The following is an 18,294-nucleotide window of genomic DNA, read 5'->3' on the forward strand; positions in this document are numbered from 1 at the left end:
AAAAAGAAAGATTAGAGGAAATGTTCCCGTATGTGATGAGGTTTTGGTATATTCGTTTGATACAAAACTTTTAGGGTAAACACACACACACACACACACACAAAAACCCTAAAATAAGAAAATGATCAGATAATAGTGTGACCCTAATTTAGCAAAACAAGGCAAACAAACAAGCAGACACAACCAAATCGTTTTAAAGAAAAAATCTCTCAAAACTATACAATTCAGCTTATTCAACCCCAAATATCCCATATCAATTTAAAACTACTAAATCCGAGCCGATTTCTTTAAACCGGACATCTCCACCAATATGTTTCCTAAACCGGACATTTGCGTCAGCCAAGACTCTTCTAGTCTCCTCGTCCTCAGGTGTCTCCATCATCAACAACTCATAATCTTGAATCGCGTGTTGCCATTTCTCCAACTACAAGTAAACCAAATAAACATCCATTACATTCCATATTGATATGAAAATTCAGTCGTAGTTTGGACCGGTTTATACCGGTTCTTTAACTGATCTTTTTACGTACCTTCGCATAAGAATCCGCCCTGCGCCGCCTCGCCTTCCGGTACGATGGCTGAAGATTGAGAGCTAGTGTGCTATCTTCAATGGCTTTCTCGAATAGACCAAGCTTGAATCTTGAGGCCGCTCTGTTACAGAGCAAGAGAGCATTGCAAGGCTCTTTCTCGAGTCCTTCCGTGTAAACCACGCAAGCCGCTTCGAATTTGGACGCGTTGAATAGTAAATTCCCGGTGAGTCTCGCCGCAGCAACCGCCCTCGCTTTTCTAGCCACTGCGTTTACTTCTACGTTGCTCGGATCCAGTCGAGCAGCTTGCCTTGACGCCGTCACTGCATCTTCAAATCTGCCCATAAAAGGAAACAACATAAGAGTCTCCCTTCACGTACTAGAAGTATAGAAACGTCGAGTTTGTTAATTAATAAGACAAAAGAACCACTTTGTAATTGTATATTTTTGACCAGTGCTTTTGTTATGCTGGCCCTTTCTTATTTGATACTGTAATTTTTAAAATAAATTAATAATATCAGAATCATGGAAGTTTATTAATTTATCAAATAACCTTACAAGAAAAGTCGATGTAAAATAACTTAAAACATAATTTAATCCAAAATAAAATAATATACAGATCAGGAATGGTGAAAACGATAAAATTCATTAATTTTATTACAACTGTAAAATATAATATATAAAACATAACCTAAATACATTAACTATGATTTTATGACATTAATACAACTTTTTGATTATATATGTTTTTAGAATTTATTTTATTTTATCATCGATATATTGAATCTGTCTAATTTAAAACAAAATAAGTTTATTAATTTATTGAATATTCATTTATAAAGTTTTTTTGTTATTTAAAGGAGATGGAACAACGGTGATGCACCCTTCTTAATATGTGTAATTGCATCTTCTTCTCTTTGAAAAAGAAATGAAATAAACGGCAGGGCATATGGTGTGTTAGTAGTACGACTGACCTTCCTGCTGCAATGTAGACCTGAGCTCCGACCATTAAGATGTAAGAAGTAATGGAAAGACCGAAAATCTTTATGAAACAATCGATGTCTAAGCGTTTTGTTGCTTTCTGGTACACATCATTCGCTTCTTCTTGTCGCTGAAGATGCAATAATGCCTCAGTTTGGAGTGCATAGACCTTCAGGTTTACAATCATCGGTTTAATTAAAGCTAATACAGCTTTTGGCTCATTGTTAATACAGAAACATTCGATATGAAATGAACAAGAAAGAAAGCTAACCCGAGGAGAAGAATCTGCTCCATATGATATAACAAAACAAGTCTCCTTCAATACAACATTCCATTCCTTTGATCTCCTAGCTTCCTCGCACCTCTTTAAGCATTTTATAACATCTTCAACTTGTTCTATATGTTTTGTCTCTGTGTATTTTCCAGCTTGGTTATAGTGAGACAACGCTTTTTCAACCTCACCCAATCTAGTTAAAAGAATACAATTTAGGGTATAAACAAGATAATAAATAATCGTAAATACAAGGACCAGGTAAGTAATAAAGCAAAAAGAACAGAGTGGAGAAGACTCTACCTGAGTTGGAGGGAAGCAAGTCTCTGATGAGCTCTCTCATAACTAGGGTTAAGCCTTAAAGCTTCTTCGCATGCATCGGAAGCTTCTAAAAGACGACCAAGACTGATCAAAGCTGCAGATTTGTTAGACCAATACGTCGGCGTTTTAGGGTCAGCTAAGATAGCTCTCTCGTAAAATACAAGAGCTTCTCCAAACCTTCCACGACAATACTCTTCGTTTCCCATTCTCTTCAGAGTCTCCGGATCATGTCTGTAATTTACAGTTTTGCCCTCCCACCGACTTCTCGTCTGTGACACGTCAGGAGATTTAGCGGCGGGCTGTGGTTTCACGATGATGTTTCCCATCACGCCGTTAGGTGAAAACCTCTTGCTCTCTATTCTTGGTGAAGCCGAGGACAAAGATTTTCTGGCGGAATCTGATGATTTTCTGGCGGAATCTGATGATTTTCTTGCGTTACTTTCGTCCGGTTTGGTCTTCAGTGGATCTGGTCTCTTTGTCTGAGCCAAAGAATCGGTTGATTTTCTTGGAATGATTTTAGGGTTAGTAATGGTGGTTGACTTGGGAGGCAAGTAATCTTTTGCTTTGTGATCTTTCTCCGGTAAAGAGGGTTTCCGGCGGCGAGGGCTCCAACTCTGGAAAATGCAGCCAAGGAGACTCTCACAACCCAATCTCTGATCCGTGGAGATTTTCTTAGCTTTAGCCATTTTAAGAAAATATTGAAATCTTTGAAGAAGGTAAAAAGAACTGTGAAGAGAGTTCGATGAAACAGAGGAGTAAGTTGAAGATGAAAGCTGTTTAATGTATTTATATAAGTCTAACACGAGAGTTACTATTGAGTTCTTTACAAGAAACCAACTTTATTTTTATTTTTGGTTTGTCTGCCTTTTGCTCTAACACAAAAAATCTTGCTTTTGTTTTCTAAAATCCAAAAATAAGATTTTAATTTGATTTTATGGGGTCGATTCTTTAAGACATTCGTTTCTGAAATAGTGATAGGAACACTGTATTGGACTGACCCCATGTTGATTGTTTATTGTCTTAATGGATAAAGACGAAAAATGCAATAGATTGTTCAAATGTATTTGGAGCCTAGTAAAAGATTAAAATAGCTTTTGTTATCATTATTTTGTCGACATTTGGGCTAATGATTAATACAATGAAAATTAAACCCTTTAGTTGGATAAAATGGATAAATGCAATAACAAGTGATTAACACTAAAGTCAAAATTATGTTATTGGTTGCCAGATAATTTTATAGTTTTGTTATTGTTATGTTCCAATTTATATTAATTTATCTCATATTTTGATCGTTGCAAAATAGAAGATTTATAGTTTTTTTATTGTTCTGTTTCAATTTTCAGAAGTTGTGTCTTCTTATTTTTTTATTACCTTCTTACTTATAATAATTATATTTGTTACAATTTTGAAGTCACATCTATATATTATCATTTTTATCTAACTTATGGTAATGGCATTAGCCTGTATTACACTAACAAACTAATCAAAAAGTAAAGAACCAAAGGGTCAAAGTTTAATAGTGCTTTATAAAAGTAATTAGTGGAATAAATAAGTGTATTTTCTTAAACGCCAAAGTTTTCACAATAATATGGTGGGTGACTGATTCCACAATAATTATTCGATAACAACCACCAAACTGTATGCCTTCTTTTTCTTTCTATTATTATTTTTTAATCTCAAGGTTTTGTTTGTTTTAATAACAACCAAATCCACTCAAAGGGATTGGTGAATGAAATTTGCTGAAAATCCGCTCAAACCGTTAAATATCATAAATGGGAGCTTCTTTTCAAAACAGCGACTTGTGCTAAGAAATATTATAAACTAAATATTATAATTTAGGAGTGGTAAATGCTAATTCGTTTTGATATATATATAAGTACAGTTTTAACATATATTATTGTGTTCGTGTGGAAGATAGAGTATACATTGTCGTTGTGTACGTTCGTGCGAGTCGGTGCCGGCTTTGTCGGGGACCTTCTGTCGCATTAGGCAGCTTTCTCTGTTTGTTGTATGTTTAATTTGGCTTTGACCACTCTTTCTTCATTTTTGTCCTTCCACTAACACGTATACCTCAAACTTTTTGTTACAGATTTGACTAACATCTCACAGTTAAGAGAAGCTAGAGCACAAATAGAGGCTTCGTCTATATATTTATGACTAGAAACTGGATCAGATTTAAATCATTGATAGATGTTTTCAGACAAGATATCGTATCAGCAAATTTGTATGCTGAGCGTATTTTTGTTTAATTTGCTCTTCCAGTATATGAAATTTTGGAACAATGCATGGAATGAATGTGCTTTTGCTTGCCGACAACTATAAAAACTCGTGCTAAGAAGATTTCTACTTAAAAACGAAGAAGGATATAAAGCTATGAACAAAGTTATAATAAGCCAAAAATAAGCCACGTAAATAGATTCTCTCTTTTTCAAAACATTTCAACATAAATACCAAAAAAGTAGTCAAAAACTGACGAATGATAACTTATAAAAAGGGCTTATTGGCTGAGTAGCCACGAAAAAAAAAAAAGTCAAGAGAATGGACAAGATTTTGACATAATGTATTCCTTCGCTTTTTGCTTGCTTTTCTGCCGGTTATGTCCTTCTACATAAGAAGTTACCGGTTTCTAATCATGGAGAAAACAACGTGGTGATTTTATGTCCTTAATAATAATGACAGACCTTAGAAAGCGCATGGGTAAATCATATTCAAAGACAAAGGAATGAAAACATGGAAAGAAACGAATTGATGAAAAGCTTAAATGTGAAAGAAACAACGGTGTCTAACGGAGAATGCAAAAATGTAGTTCCATACCATATATGTTACATAGAATAGTATAAGTTCAAATATATGGGATACATTTCCATTTGACATGACTAACGTAGAATAGAACCCTGTTTGTAATGTAGTAATATAATCACGAACAAAGACAGTGGAGTATTTAGTGGAATAAATTTATAATTGTGGGTTACACCTTTTCCGTTTTTAAGAGTAGAAGAAAGCCACAAGAATGTAGTTCCATACTACATATTTCAGATAGAATAATATAAGTTCAGCTATATAAGAGACATTTCCATTCTACATGACTACGTAGAATAGAACCACTTTTGTACTTTAGTAATATAATCACGAACAAAGATGGTGGAGTGGACGGTTGAGGAGAGGCAATGATGTATTTACTGCAATAAATTTACAATTGTGGATTACAGCTATTCCTTTTTTAAGACTAGGAGGAAGCCACGTAGAGAAGGTAGATTTACTGAAGATATTTTTACTGTGCATAGGTAAACAAGTGGTGGAACTTAGCAGAGATAATCTTAAATGTCTATTCAAAGCAAACCATAAATGGTGTATTCCATATAATAATCACTGTAAATCTATGTGAAGAAAATCTGAAGCAACAAAGTACTCAGAAGAAACAAAGTGAAGAAATTTAAAGATTCACCGCTCTGAAAGATTCATAAGTCACTGACACACATAAAAGATGGGTTTTCGAACAAGATCATTCCTTCAAAGGTGAGCACTACGTTAACCTCTACAGCGGTATGAACATGTCTGATTTAGTCAAGGGAGTAAGAGAGGAGATAGATCCAACTTATGAAGGAGTGAATTTCAAACTATCTTATCAATATCCGGAATGGATCTCAGCTGACGATGGAGCTCTTGATATGCCCCAATACATAACAGAGGACACAGAAGTGGGGGTCTTCATCGAACTGAGACGATCAATAGAGGCAGTTAATTTACTTGTCTCAATAAGGAGTTCCAAGGCGCATGAGGAGGGGCCAGCTTCATATATAAATGCCAAAAGCGCTGAACATGACGGAGAGAGAGAAGATTGTGACATAGAAGATGATGAGTGGCATGAATTTGCGATGGCTAACAACACTGTGACCATTGCAGATATGACGGGCTATCCAGGGAAGAAGAATCTCGAAAGTGGCGATGCTATTCCACATGCAGTTAGTGGTATAGCATACTCAAGAACACCAGCTATTCCATTTCAAATAGGTGGAGTTGAAATACGAGAACCGGAGCATAATATTCGACAACGCATTCAACATGAGCCTGGTGTAGCGATGGAGAAGGGGAAGAAAAAAATGAAGATCGAAACACCCTCAGACACAGACTCTGACTCTGATGATGATATGGTAGTGCCCGTCTTCAGAACTGCTGCTGATATATCGGGAAAAGGGAAGAGGCCTATATGGGAGCGTTTAATATATGGCATTCCAGGCATTCCAAACACATGTGAAGAAGATAATGATAGAAGAAGAACCACAGCAACCGGTCAATATAATGGAGCAGCTCAAGGACAAGATATGGTGAATGACCCACGTATTCCTGACTTGCTTGAAAGGGAGGAACCCCCCCAACGCACGGCACACCAAAGATCGGGTAGTGAGCTTAGATAAGTAACTGGAAAAGCTTAAATACCGAGATCTATATAATACGACATATTTTAACTCACCGTATTTCTTTGTAGGTGTGGAGTCAGAAATATCAGATGTCCATATTCAGAGAGGTGAGACATTTGTTGGGGGAGGCTCAAAAACCAATATGAATAGCACCACTTCTGCTTCTACCACACTGTTTGGGAAGGTAACAATTATCTCACTGTATCGAACTGATGAATTTTGCCTAAATATAGAAAGGCAAATAGCCTAATGTTAATGAGAAGTAGAATGTTTTCCTAACATTTGGGTATATTTGCTGCATGAGGGAATGGTAAGCAAAGGTGTTCCCATTAATAGGAACTAACTTCATTGTGGTACAAACTTGCAGAATTTCGGAACGTCATCATCATCAATCCGGCCGTGCACACGTTGTGGACTTTACGGACACAACAAGGCATCTTGTCGCTTCCCAATGTAATAACCAAACAACTGTACCGGCAGCAGAAGGGAGGGTGAAGCAATATTTTGTGATATAAGCGGTAGCTATTCCAATATATGGAGTTGGTAGTTTTAAAAACATGGATGGGGAAGTGATGGATTTTGTTGGTAAATACACACATAACTGCAGAAATGCCATTTATGGGTGTATTTGTGATATAGCTACTAAGCGGTATATGACCATGTAATAATAAATATTGTGTTTGTGGAACTGAAAACCCTGTGATCTTCTATTTTGGTTATATGAAATGGTGCCACTATTAGCTTCTCATAATATATGACCGTTATGATCTGAATTACCATTAACAGCGTCTATTATGTGAGAAGTTATATTCCGAATAGTATGTACAACGTCATCAACCTCTGAAAACTACTATTCCATTTACCATTTTTCATGTTAACTAGTACATAGCTGCATAGCATATCCTGTATATATTTAAGTAAGGTAATGGGAGATATGATACATGTATTTACATTCCTAATAAAGCATATGAAATTCAAAACTAATGGGGATGGCAATAAAAGAGTTGATAGTAATCAATAAACCCAAGATACGGAAATATGAACCCCAATACGTATGCAACCTAACCCAAATTTTTTGGGTATCATAATAGAACACTAAACCCAAGTTAAGGAAATATAAACCCCAATACATAAGTAACTCAAGTTAGAAAAATATAAACAAACAATTGATAATGAACACTAATACCAAATTAGAAAAATATAAACACTAATCAATAGACAACCCAAATTTTAGTGAAGTTAAATTATTGCAAATACCACATATATGAACACCAAACGTACAAACTTACACAACCCAATTACAATTTTAAACCGAGATGGAGTGGAAATAAAAACATTTCCATTTCATTTACCCTAAATGAAATAGAAATAGAGAATCACAAAAGTGATCTACTACAAGTGTTATCTACAAAGTTGACGTGTGTGATAGGTGAGGTGTCGGCGCATGCAATGGAGTAAATGGCTATTAGTTGTTTACAGATATTCCATTTGATAGAACAGGGGGAAGCCACGTTACTAATTGTAACTACCAAGATATTTTCACTGTATACATTCAAACAAGTGGTCTAAGTTAAAACATTTATCGATAAAAGGTGTATTTCATTTATTTAAACTCAACTACAATTTTAAATCGAGATGGAGTGGAAATAAACCAATTCCATTTCATTTACCCTAAATGAAATAGAAAAAAGAGAATCACAAAAGTGATCTACTACAAATGTTATCTAGAAGGTTGACGTGTGTGGTAGGTGAGGTGACGACGCATGCAATGGAGTAAATGGCTATTAGTTGTTTACAGTTATTCCATTTGAAAGAACAGGGAGAAGCCACGTTACTAATTGTAATTACCAAGATATTTTCACTGTGTACATTCAAACAAGTGGTGTAAGTTAAAACATTTTATCGATAAAAGGTGTATTCCATTTATTTACTACTGTAACTCCATCTGAACAATTCCAAAAAAAGAAGAAGGTGATGAAGCAAGGTAGTTAATGCTGGAAGGAGACAATCAGGTTAGTTGTCCTCAGAGTACTGTAATTAATGGTGTTTCAGATAAAACTTGTTTGTTGGAATAACATTATGTAGACAGTGTAATGGAATAGATATTGGGATATACTAATTATACTGTAACTTATTACTGCAGATGACGAGCCAAGATAGAGTTCTACTGATTATCGGTTCGTGGGTCCGTGACCAATACAAACGATGGGTTTTCGAACCGGACATATCTAACCAACTCCAGCACTATATCCGACTTCGTACCGGGATGACGTTCCGTGAGTTACTTACAGCCGTTAGGGAGCGACTACAAGTAACAACCAAAGGAGTGACGCTAAAACTATCCTATCAATACCCTGAGTGGGTCTCATTCGACGACCCTGAGTTGGGTCTGCCTGTATACATAACGGATGATATAGAAGTGCGGGGATTCATCGAGATGAGAAGAGCAATAGAGGAGGTTAATCTGTTTGTGTCCTTAGTTTGCCCCACCGGAGGACTACAGATCGCGCGCGAGACTGCCGATATGAACCCAACAATGGCAGCACGGGTGAATCCAACAATGGACGAATCATGGCACGACTTTGCCATATCGGAGACCCCACTGACCCTTCCACAAACAGAGGCGAATGCAAACAAACGTGTCATAGAAGTCCCTGATGATTCTATTTCACGGCAAGAAGGTGGTATGGATTACACGGGCCGTCGTGCTATTCCATTCACAACGGGTGGAATAGAAATCCGAGAGCCTACCCAGGCCATTCGTCTTAGAAGTCCACCTATTGCAGCTACGGACAAGGGGAAGAACAAAATGCGTAGTGAGGCATCCAGTGACACTGACTCAGATGATGATATGGTGGTCCCTGTTTTGCGAACGTCGGTTGATATAGGCGAAGGAGCGAACATGCCAGTGCGTAGACGTTTACTATTTGGGATTCCAGAACCAATAGAAGACCCTAATAATAGTTCAGCAAGTTCACAAGAAGGTGAACAGATGCCACCTGATGACGGAATACATTGGGGAAGATTTGATCAAGCTCTACACGACATGCTGAATGACCCAGAAAATCCGGCTCTGCTTGGTCGGGATGCCCCTCCGGTTTTTAACGCGCGCCTAGTATCAGGTGAGTTAAACTGTGGTTGCCCATGCAACTGTAAATAGTATGGAACATGGTTCCTAACTACACTATATGGAATAACTAACTCATAGCTTCACCTTGTACCAATATAGGTGTCGACTCCGCACTATCTGATGTTCACTACGAGGGAGATGAGATATTTGTTGGGCGAGTCTTCAAGTCTAAGGCGGACTGCAAAATAAAGCTGGCCATACATGCAATAAATCGGAAGTTCCATTTCAAGACCACCAGATCAAATACCTCGCTGCTTGTGATTCAGTGTGTTGGACAGTCATGTCCATGGCGCGTTTATGCAATGCTGTTAGATGGTACTGGTAACTTCCAAGTCCGACAAGCTAGTCTAACTCACACATGCACTGTTGACGAGCGTCGGAACTTTCACAAACTTGCGACAACACAAGTCATAGGAGAGATTCTACAGTCCCGCTTTGTAGGAATTAAGAAGGGCCCCAGTACTGCAGTAATAAGGAAAATACTGCTTGATGAATTCCATGTGAATGTATCATATTGGAAAGCTTGGCGCGCAAGGGAGCTAGCCATGGAACAGGCCATGGGAACAATGGCCGGGAGCTATTCACTGATTCCTGCATATCTGGCATTGTTGCAACGCTCAAACGAAGGCACCCTTTGCTTTATGGAGCAAAACGATGAACCAGAGGGGGGCACACGCTTTAAATACTGCTTCGTTGCTTATGGAGCGTCTGTAGCAGGGTACGCCTTCATGAGGAAAGTAGTCGTTGTTGACGGCACTTCAATGAAAGGGAAGTATGGCGGGTGCCTCTTATCCGCAGCCGCACAGGACGGAAATTTCCAAATATTTCCTCTTGCTTTTGCGGTTGTTGATAGCGAAAACGATAATGCGTGGGAATGGTTTTTCCAGAAGCTCAGCACATTTGTCAGTGACTGCCCGGAGCTTGTCTTTATCTCGGACAGACATGCTAGCATTTACACTGGTCTTCGTAAGGTAACAACTGCAAGGAAACCCAAAATATAAATCCATTATGTTATATTCTATGTAGTAAATGGTATAGTAATGTTTTCCGTAGGTGTACAAAGAAGCACACCATGCAGCGTGTGTGGTCCATCTATGGCGGAATATTCAAGTCCTCTATAAGACACCGAGACTTGGAAACCTAATGTCCGCTGCAGCTCGCGCCTTCACTATCACGGAATTTAACAGGCTGTTCCTACAGATACAGACAATTAACCCTGCATGTGCTGCATATCTAGTGGATATAGGTTTGTACTATTCCATTGACTAATACATGTAATGCTATGGCACGTAGTGATATATACATTGCCATTCCATTTTCGACCCCATTTGACCCGACTATCTTCGTCACAGGGTTTACGCACTGGACAAGAGCACACTTCAAAGGTCAAAGATACAATATCATGGACTCCAACATAGCTGAGTCATGGAATGGCGCCATTAAAGAAGCAAGAGAGTACCCACTGATCATGATGCTCGAGTACATACGTACAACGGTGATGGGTTGGTTGGCATTGCGTCGTGCAAAAGCAAACGACGAGAAGGGAACATTGACACCAAACGTGCGTAAACTTGTTGAAGAAAACTATGACCTCTCAACTGTCTTAGCTGTGCGTGATATAAGTGAACTAGAGTTCCAAGTGCAAGACCCTAGGGGAGAGTGTTTCACTGTTAACTTAGCCGTTGGGAGTTGTTCTTGTAGAGAGTATGACGAAATTGGAATCCCCTGTCCGCATGCTCTAGCAGCATCCTCGAAGGTTGGGTTTCCATCTGACGCAATGGTTGAACCAGCGTATCGGGTCCCAACATGGAGACAAGGATTTGCTGGAAAAATTTACCCAGTTCCTTCGGTTGGTGGGTCACAAGTAGGTTCTTCTACAACGGCCGAACTTCTTCCCCCTGCAGTCCGCAGACCATCTGGACGTCCTAGGAAGGTTCGCATAAAGTCTCGGGGAGAGTTCAAGGTAACAAAGTCCACACTAAATATCATCTTCATTTTTTAGGGACTGAAATAGGAATGTTAGTTTCGAATGTAAAGGCTAGCATAGGGAATGTGAAATAGTAACTTAATAATAACGTATGGAATAGTAACTAGACGTCGCTCAAAATAGAATGGAAAGTAACTAAATTCTTAAAATACCTTGCAGAAGTCAGGACAATCATCATCAAACAGGAGATGCGCACGTTGTGGCCGGACTGGACACAACAGGGCATCTTGCCGCAATCCTATATGAAAAAGTAAGCAAAAGGAGATGGCATCAGAAGGCACTAGAAGCAATATTTTGTGAAATGGGTAATATAAGAAGAAGCCATTGTCATCGAAGGACTTGGCATATTAAATAATCTTGAATGGGGAGATGTTTCTTTTGTAAACAAATACACAAATATATGCAGTCAGTGACATATATGGGTGTATTTGTGATGTACATATTATGTGATATATAACCCCCAGAGGCAAAAACAATATGCGTTGTTGTAATGAAGACCCGAATGCCTTCTCTTTTGTGTAAATAAATGATGCCAATCTTACCTTTAATTAAATATGTTTGCTATAGTCTAAGTACGTAGTTACTAAGTCATACAAGGCAGTCGCATAGGAATGTATTTCTATAGAGGAACTACCTATTCCATACGACTAACTCTATGCGCATATGTTTCCTATGTTATTTCATATAGTACTAATCTATTTCATATATGTTCCCTAGCTCAATTCGTCAATGTCAAGTAACGGACCAACTTTCACCTAATCTGCCTGCCAGATACAGTGATAGGACAACAATAACTTAAGTAAAGAGAAGGTTGGGGACGGTTGTTGTAAAGAATAATTAAATATAAGAAGTCACAGCACAGGACTCCACAATAGCATATAAAGGATGAGAAGGAATCTTTCATTCATGATGCAAACAAGGGCAAAAGCAGACTGAAGGGTTCAATGTATTTCATGACAATAATAGTAACACATTCACTGTGGGAAGATAATGCACAAGAAAGATAATGTCCACAAAGATAATGCACATGGAAAGTAATGTCCACAGAGGCAGAAATAGAATTACAAGTGTAGCTACTAACAAAACTAGATGGAGAAGATACAAGTGTAAGTACAAGTGTATAATTTGTAACTATATAGTATATACAAGTTTCCACTAACTTTGTATATAATATATAACTACAAAACTAGATGGAATAGATAAAAAGTGTTGGTACAAAAGCAAACTAGATAGAATCGCATCAGAATAGATGGAATAGTAATTGTTAAACCATAACAAGATTCTACTCGAACAACGCATGAAGGAGAAATAAACAGTCATAACGCGGTAAAGTACAGAAACACACAAGAAAGCCGTCAAGGAAGTAAACAGATCAATGTTGCTTAAGGGAGAAGGAAAAGTAGTAGCAGAAAACATGACACATTAAAAACAGATAGTAGCCTCTACTGAGTAAAAGGAATTGGCACGCCCTGACACAGGTGCAGTGCATCGACGGCGTAATTCTCTCCAGCTGTCCGTACTTGTTCTTCAGTAAATTTCAGAACAGTCACATCCTTGCCAACGGCGTGCAGCTCTAATAACATAAGCGCCACCGCCGCCGAACAACCTACTCAATACAACAACATTAGTACCTTACAAAACTGGTAAATAATAGGACATGAAACTGAAACCTGGAAACTAACCTGGGTGCTCTACAACACAAGGCATATCCAACCTGGAGAAAGTCATGGGCTCGAAATTGCGTTTTTGCGCATGGTTGGTCATACAATACCGACCGATCAGGTGCGGGAACAGAATAGATGCCGCGGTTAGTAAATAAGTGAATTCAAACTCAGATGGACAACCGGGGTTGGCTTCAACAACAGACATGGCCCACATATTCAAGTCGACAATAATGCCAACCCACTGCCTTTTGTTCATTAGCACTGGTATGTGGAGAATATCAACTTGGGTGAACCACTGCGGGCGGTCGGTAAATTGTTTCTTCAAAGACGGAGAGAATGAGAAAGCCTCCTTTGCTGAACAAGCTTGAAACTCACCGAAGTTAGTCAGGAGGTCAGAAAAAAATGAAGCCTCGATGAAATCAAATCTAGATCGTGGCAGACCATCCCTGCGCTTGCGTATGAAGGCGACCACACAATCGATTGCCTATCAGAATACATATTATAGATAACGTTAGAAGTTTATTTTACATTGGCAAAGTAAACATATAGTAAACGGTAAGTGAAGACCTTCTCAGAAGCAACCCGGCTGGAGTCAAAAAGAGGCATTAGAGTGTGAACGTCAAAAGCAGAATCTTTGGCAGCGGATTGTGTCCTGACCATTGAGACAAACATCACAGTAAACTTAAAGATTTGAAGCAAGGTAGTTTGGTTGGAAAAAAACAAACTAAAATATGAGAGAGGGACTATGCACAACTTACTTGGCATCCTTCATAGCCTCGAGGAATGTAGCTCGCTTAACAGGATTAGGTGGGAGGAATGGTGTAAAACCCCCGATGAGAGAAGTTGTTTCCTTAATTGGAATACTTGGCTCAGCAACGGATGCAACCACATTCTGCTTCTCCTTTGCACCACGACGAGCACGTTTGCCAGGTTCTTGCTTTTCGGGTCCTTCAGACGGCGTGTATCTGTCTGGACTGCGATGCTCCCGTTTGCTATACCGTCTGCAGACCTGAGTTGGTACAACGGTTGTGAGCTTCACCGCACGACCAGCCTAGTAAAGTATTAGGTATGTTAGTCACTATATAAGTACTTGGAATAAATTATAGAATAAGGATTTGGAATAAATTATAGAATAAGGATAGGCAGACCTTTCTTGGCTTTGACGTTGTCTTTTTAGTGAGGACTTCATCCTTTTCGGTCGCTACAGACCCTTCGACATCATCCTACAGTGTACATACCTTAGAACTATAAGGTGGGAAGTAGAATGTAATATTTCTATTTACCTCTACATCATGGAGCTTGGGTTCAATAGTAGGCGATTGAGTAGGTACTATTTCCACAATGGAAGCAGCAGATGGTCCGCTAACTGTGTCTGATACATCCGTCTGAACCTGTGGTAGTGACCAAATGAGACAAGTTAGAGCACCTAGTTAATTTGAGTGGAATAGTTAAATGTCATCACCTCATGAATGGTGGATGGTAAGACAGGCAATTCAGTAGGGATGGCATCGACAGTGGAGCCGGGAGCTGCTTTTGTGTTTGTGTGTGATACATCTGATGGAACCTGGGACAGTGAGTAGATGAGAGCAAGTGGGAGAAGCAGTTAGTTGCAGTAGAAAGGTAAATACTAGTGCACATGAAATGGAATGAAGAGACTGCGAACGGAATGGAAAGTAAGATAAATGGAACATCAACTAGACGCCATGGAATAGTAAGTAACATAAATGGAATATACATTCTAGAAATAAATAACTATGTGAATGGAAAGAGTCTGAAATGGGGAAGACAAAATTAAATGGTTTGCACTGGTATACTATTACCTCAACAACAGATGATGATGCAGCGGGTGGTGTGTCAGACAGAGGGTTGTCGGTCTGGTGAAAGTATGTTCCAACAAATATTAGTCTAAAATTAGTGAGAATAAACAATGGCTGAACTAGGAAAAGCCGAATTGGTAAAGCTAACCTCCAAAGTAACCAAAGAAGAAACAGGCGGTTGGAGAAAGGTCGTTCCGGCTTCCGCTGATGCACTAACCACCGCATTGCCTCCATCAGTAGCTGGAATGGACGAAGATGGCTGTACAGTGAACAAAATACATTCCTTAAAACAGAAATACAAATATATAATGGATCTGCAATAACATACGAGTAGATAAATATTAAAAAGTTCATCTGGCTGTAGACGTACCTCACTAACATCGAGGAAGGCATCCACTCCGGAGGATGATGTGGGCATAGCACCAGTAACAATCTCCTACATTAGACAGAAAGAGAAAGAAGATAAGCGACATTATAGAAGCCAAGTATTTTTGCAAATCAGAATAAGTCATAAATTATGGAGATGTAATTTTTGTTACTTTAACATTACCTCAATCAATGACTCAGGAGGGTCACTTTTAGGATCACCAGGTGCCATCTCAGATGGGCATGACTTCTGCAGGCAGGATAATGGCATGTGGTAACCAAGTAAGTTGTGTGTGGAATAATTGCGGCATGACATAGTAATAAAGTGTAAGTAATATAGTATAGTAAATTGTTACAAGTATGGTCATAAATTACCTTCCCAATAGCTGCATTCCCATCAACTTCATCAATTTGTGGCGAATCTTCTGCATCAACTCTGGTGTCAGCAGTACCCTTATTTCTCTGGCGGGAGGGAGAAGAAGGTCCATGGGAGGGTGACCGCATCGCAGGGCTGTACCCACTAAACAGGTCTCCACCGTACATGTCAACTCCGGCGGTTCCATTGCGCAGAGTGGCCAACTCAGTCTTAACAAAAGTTTCCACCGCAGCAATAGAAGAATTGGCGGAAGCTACTTCGGTCATCAGCTTGCTCAGTTCTTTGGAAATGTGGTCTTTCATACTGACCATGTAGCCCTCAAACATAGGTAAAAGTTGTGCTTCAAACGCCTCAGCCGCTTGTCTAACCAAATCTCCAACACCAGCGGAAGTAGGCCGACCACCAATACGCGCCTCACCCTCCCTCATACTTGGTTGGCCTCTTCCTTCTCCAGAGTGGACGACATCGTCACCACCTCCTGGCTGCCTATATTCTCTATCAGTTTCTTCAAGTTCCTCCTCATCACTCGACTCACTTGGGAGAGCCTGGCCCTTATTCGCCTTCACATCATCTGCTCTCACACCACCTGCCCATGTGTTGTGTTCAAATGGGTAATCATCACGAGCTAATGCAACCAGGTGATCAACAGCTTCGTCTTCGTTGTCTCCCAATCCACGATACAACTCCTCACCAGCTTCGTCTGATCTAATAAGTGATCGCACAAAAGCCTGAAAAAATTTAAAAACTTGTCAATGAAACCGAACTTCAAGCATAACAGAGAATAACAAGATCAGATGGAATCAGAGCGGACCAAAAATTGCATCAAATCAACACGTAATAGTAGTTGGTACTATCATACATGGGTAAGTGAATGAAATACTATATGCATACTATGCCGTTCGGAGTGGAAACCAATTTTGGAAATCATACTATGTCATAAAGAGAGCTCAAATACGCAATGATATTTCATAAATCTTCTGCAAAATTACTATACTAACTAATTCCCAATATAGAACATCAAATCCCTTGAGAAAAACAAATGAGTCGTTAACAATATCTTCCTAGAAAATGTCGAGATCACTTAGAAAATGTTACCTGGCCCTTTTGGTCGACAGCTTTGGCTGAGACGACGTTCACGCTGAACTTCCTATCAAGCAACTCGTTAACAATATCTTCACTGCTTTTAGACTCATCATCCAGGGGGATAACTGCTCCGGGCTTAAGTAGTATCGAGGGACAAGCAGCAACAGTAACAAGAACCATGGCATGCGAGAAACCTTGGATGGCCATTGTGTCCTGTAACACATAATGACTGGGACGACGAGATTTTGTACTGCGCACAGTGAGGAGAAATGACTCACGCCCCCATGGATAGTTTAGGAACTCATCCAGATTATCCAGCTTCCGCACAACCTCGGGTCTGATGTTCGTTGTGCCACATGTGGGGCACAAAATACCTTCGACCAGCACCAACAAGGCCAAGCGGAGACGAGTTAACGGATCCTTGTATTTCTTTCCCTTCACAAGGCGGTCAATTATCCAGCTGGTGGTGGGCTTATCCTCCTTTCCAAACAGAACATCCCATGTTGTTTGAGACGCACTCGACGATGTGGATTTTCCGGTTCCCTTACCACGCGCACCTTTACCCTTCGCCTGATGGTGAGCGTCCACTATTTGGCCACAATTGAGGCCAGTTACGAGTGCGAAGTCTTGAATAGCATAACGAATTGGTTTCCCCACGAAAAGCCACCACAGTTCGAAGTCCTTCTCAGTGATCAACTGTCGTGAAAGAAGGTAGTGAAGAAACATAACCGAGAAGGTATGGGACCCCATCTTCAGTACCTGGCCAAACTGTGACGCATTCAACATCGTGAGATCCTCATCCTCTAATGCACTCTTTATGACTTCAATCCAACGGAGGTTGAAGTAGTTGTTAACTCTTTTCTTGCCGGTCGGTTCATACCCTGTCTCAAACAATCTACTTGGAAGCTCTAACTCGTCCATATCAAACCTGAAGAATGAAAATGAAGAGAGTGAAAGAGTGAAGATGGTTCATAGTGACATATGCAATGTAGAAATGACTAATGAATTAAACAGAATAAGATACGACAACCAAATGGCAAAGCATGGCATGTGAAAGTACTTCCATATGAAATGGAATATTATGAACCGTATAAATTACTACTCAGTATGACACATCTCAATGAAATAAATAGGTGAGGTAACATATATATGAGTTCACAGGGTCATATGCAATATAGAAATGTCTAATGAGTTATACAGAGAAGAACATGCAACGGGATGGAAAAGCATAGCATGTGAAAGTACTTTTCAATGTGAAATGGAATAGTAAGAAACATTAACTATTTGACAGATACGACAACCAAATGGAAAAGCATGTCATGTGAAAGTACTTATCCATATGAAATGGAATAT

General features: G+C 39.3%; 3 protein-coding genes across 3 annotated transcripts; 1 reads left to right on the forward strand and 2 right to left on the reverse strand.

Moving 5' to 3' along the window:
- Nucleotides 1–11: 11 nt before the first annotated feature.
- On the reverse strand, nt 12–2,845 carry LOC103832238 (inactive TPR repeat-containing thioredoxin TTL3). The gene is made up of 5 exons (XM_009108213.3): nt 2,083–2,845; nt 1,780–1,975; nt 1,502–1,677; nt 531–864; nt 12–424 (listed from the first exon to the last, which is right to left on the reverse strand). Exons 1-5 carry the CDS (start codon nt 2,784–2,786, stop codon nt 254–256), a joined length of 1,581 nt encoding a protein of 526 aa, XP_009106461.1. The 5' UTR covers nt 2,787–2,845; the 3' UTR covers nt 12–253.
- Nucleotides 2,846–10,930: 8,085 nt separating this feature from the next.
- LOC103832293 lies at nt 10,931–11,881 on the forward strand. Its single transcript, XM_009108266.2, has 2 exons — nt 10,931–11,611; nt 11,795–11,881. The coding sequence occupies exons 1-2, from the start codon at nt 10,931–10,933 to the stop codon at nt 11,879–11,881; spliced, it is 768 nt and encodes a 255-aa protein (XP_009106514.2).
- A 1,126-nt stretch (nt 11,882–13,007) lies between these two features.
- Nucleotides 13,008–17,916, reverse strand: LOC103832294. The gene is made up of 13 exons (XM_009108268.3): nt 16,954–17,916; nt 15,858–16,586; nt 15,667–15,732; nt 15,487–15,552; nt 15,265–15,375; nt 15,120–15,173; nt 14,762–14,863; nt 14,583–14,690; nt 14,448–14,522; nt 14,058–14,350; nt 13,867–13,951; nt 13,318–13,783; nt 13,008–13,241 (listed from the first exon to the last, which is right to left on the reverse strand). The coding sequence occupies exons 1-13, from the start codon at nt 17,860–17,862 to the stop codon at nt 13,078–13,080; spliced, it is 3,228 nt and encodes a 1,075-aa protein (XP_009106516.2). The 5' UTR covers nt 17,863–17,916; the 3' UTR covers nt 13,008–13,077.
- Between the last annotated feature and the right edge of the window lie 378 nt (nt 17,917–18,294).

Source organism: Brassica rapa, chromosome A07, assembly GCF_000309985.2.
Source record: "Brassica rapa cultivar Chiifu-401-42 chromosome A07, CAAS_Brap_v3.01, whole genome shotgun sequence".
Lineage (NCBI taxonomy): Eukaryota > Viridiplantae > Streptophyta > Magnoliopsida > Brassicales > Brassicaceae > Brassica > Brassica rapa.

Bases quoted from the DNA above. Each gene is read 5' to 3' on its own strand.
- LOC103832238 (XM_009108213.3), bottom strand. From the start codon at position 2,786: ATGGCTAAAGCTAAGAAAATCTCCACGGATCAGAGATTGGGTTGTGAG. The intron at 1,678-1,779 runs GTTAGCTTTCTT...GTAAACCTGAAG, and splicing joins GAGCAGATTCTTCTCCTCGG to GTCTATGCACTCCAAACTGA. The intron at 865-1,501 runs GTCAGTCGTACT...TTTTATGGGCAG, and splicing joins GTCTACATTGCAGCAGGAAG to ATTTGAAGATGCAGTGACGG.
- LOC103832293 (XM_009108266.2), top strand. From the start codon at position 10,931: ATGGCACGTAGTGATATATACATTGCCATTCCATTTTCGACCCCATTT. The intron at 11,612-11,794 runs GTAACAAAGTCC...AATACCTTGCAG, and splicing joins AGTCTCGGGGAGAGTTCAAG to AAGTCAGGACAATCATCATC.
- LOC103832294 (XM_009108268.3), bottom strand. From the start codon at position 17,862: ATGGACGAGTTAGAGCTTCCAAGTAGATTGTTTGAGACAGGGTATGAA. The intron at 13,952-14,057 runs GTAAGTTGTGCA...CTCAATGGTCAG, and splicing joins GAGGCTATGAAGGATGCCAA to GACACAATCCGCTGCCAAAG. The intron at 13,784-13,866 runs GTCTTCACTTAC...GTATTCTGATAG, and splicing joins GCCGGGTTGCTTCTGAGAAG to GCAATCGATTGTGTGGTCGC.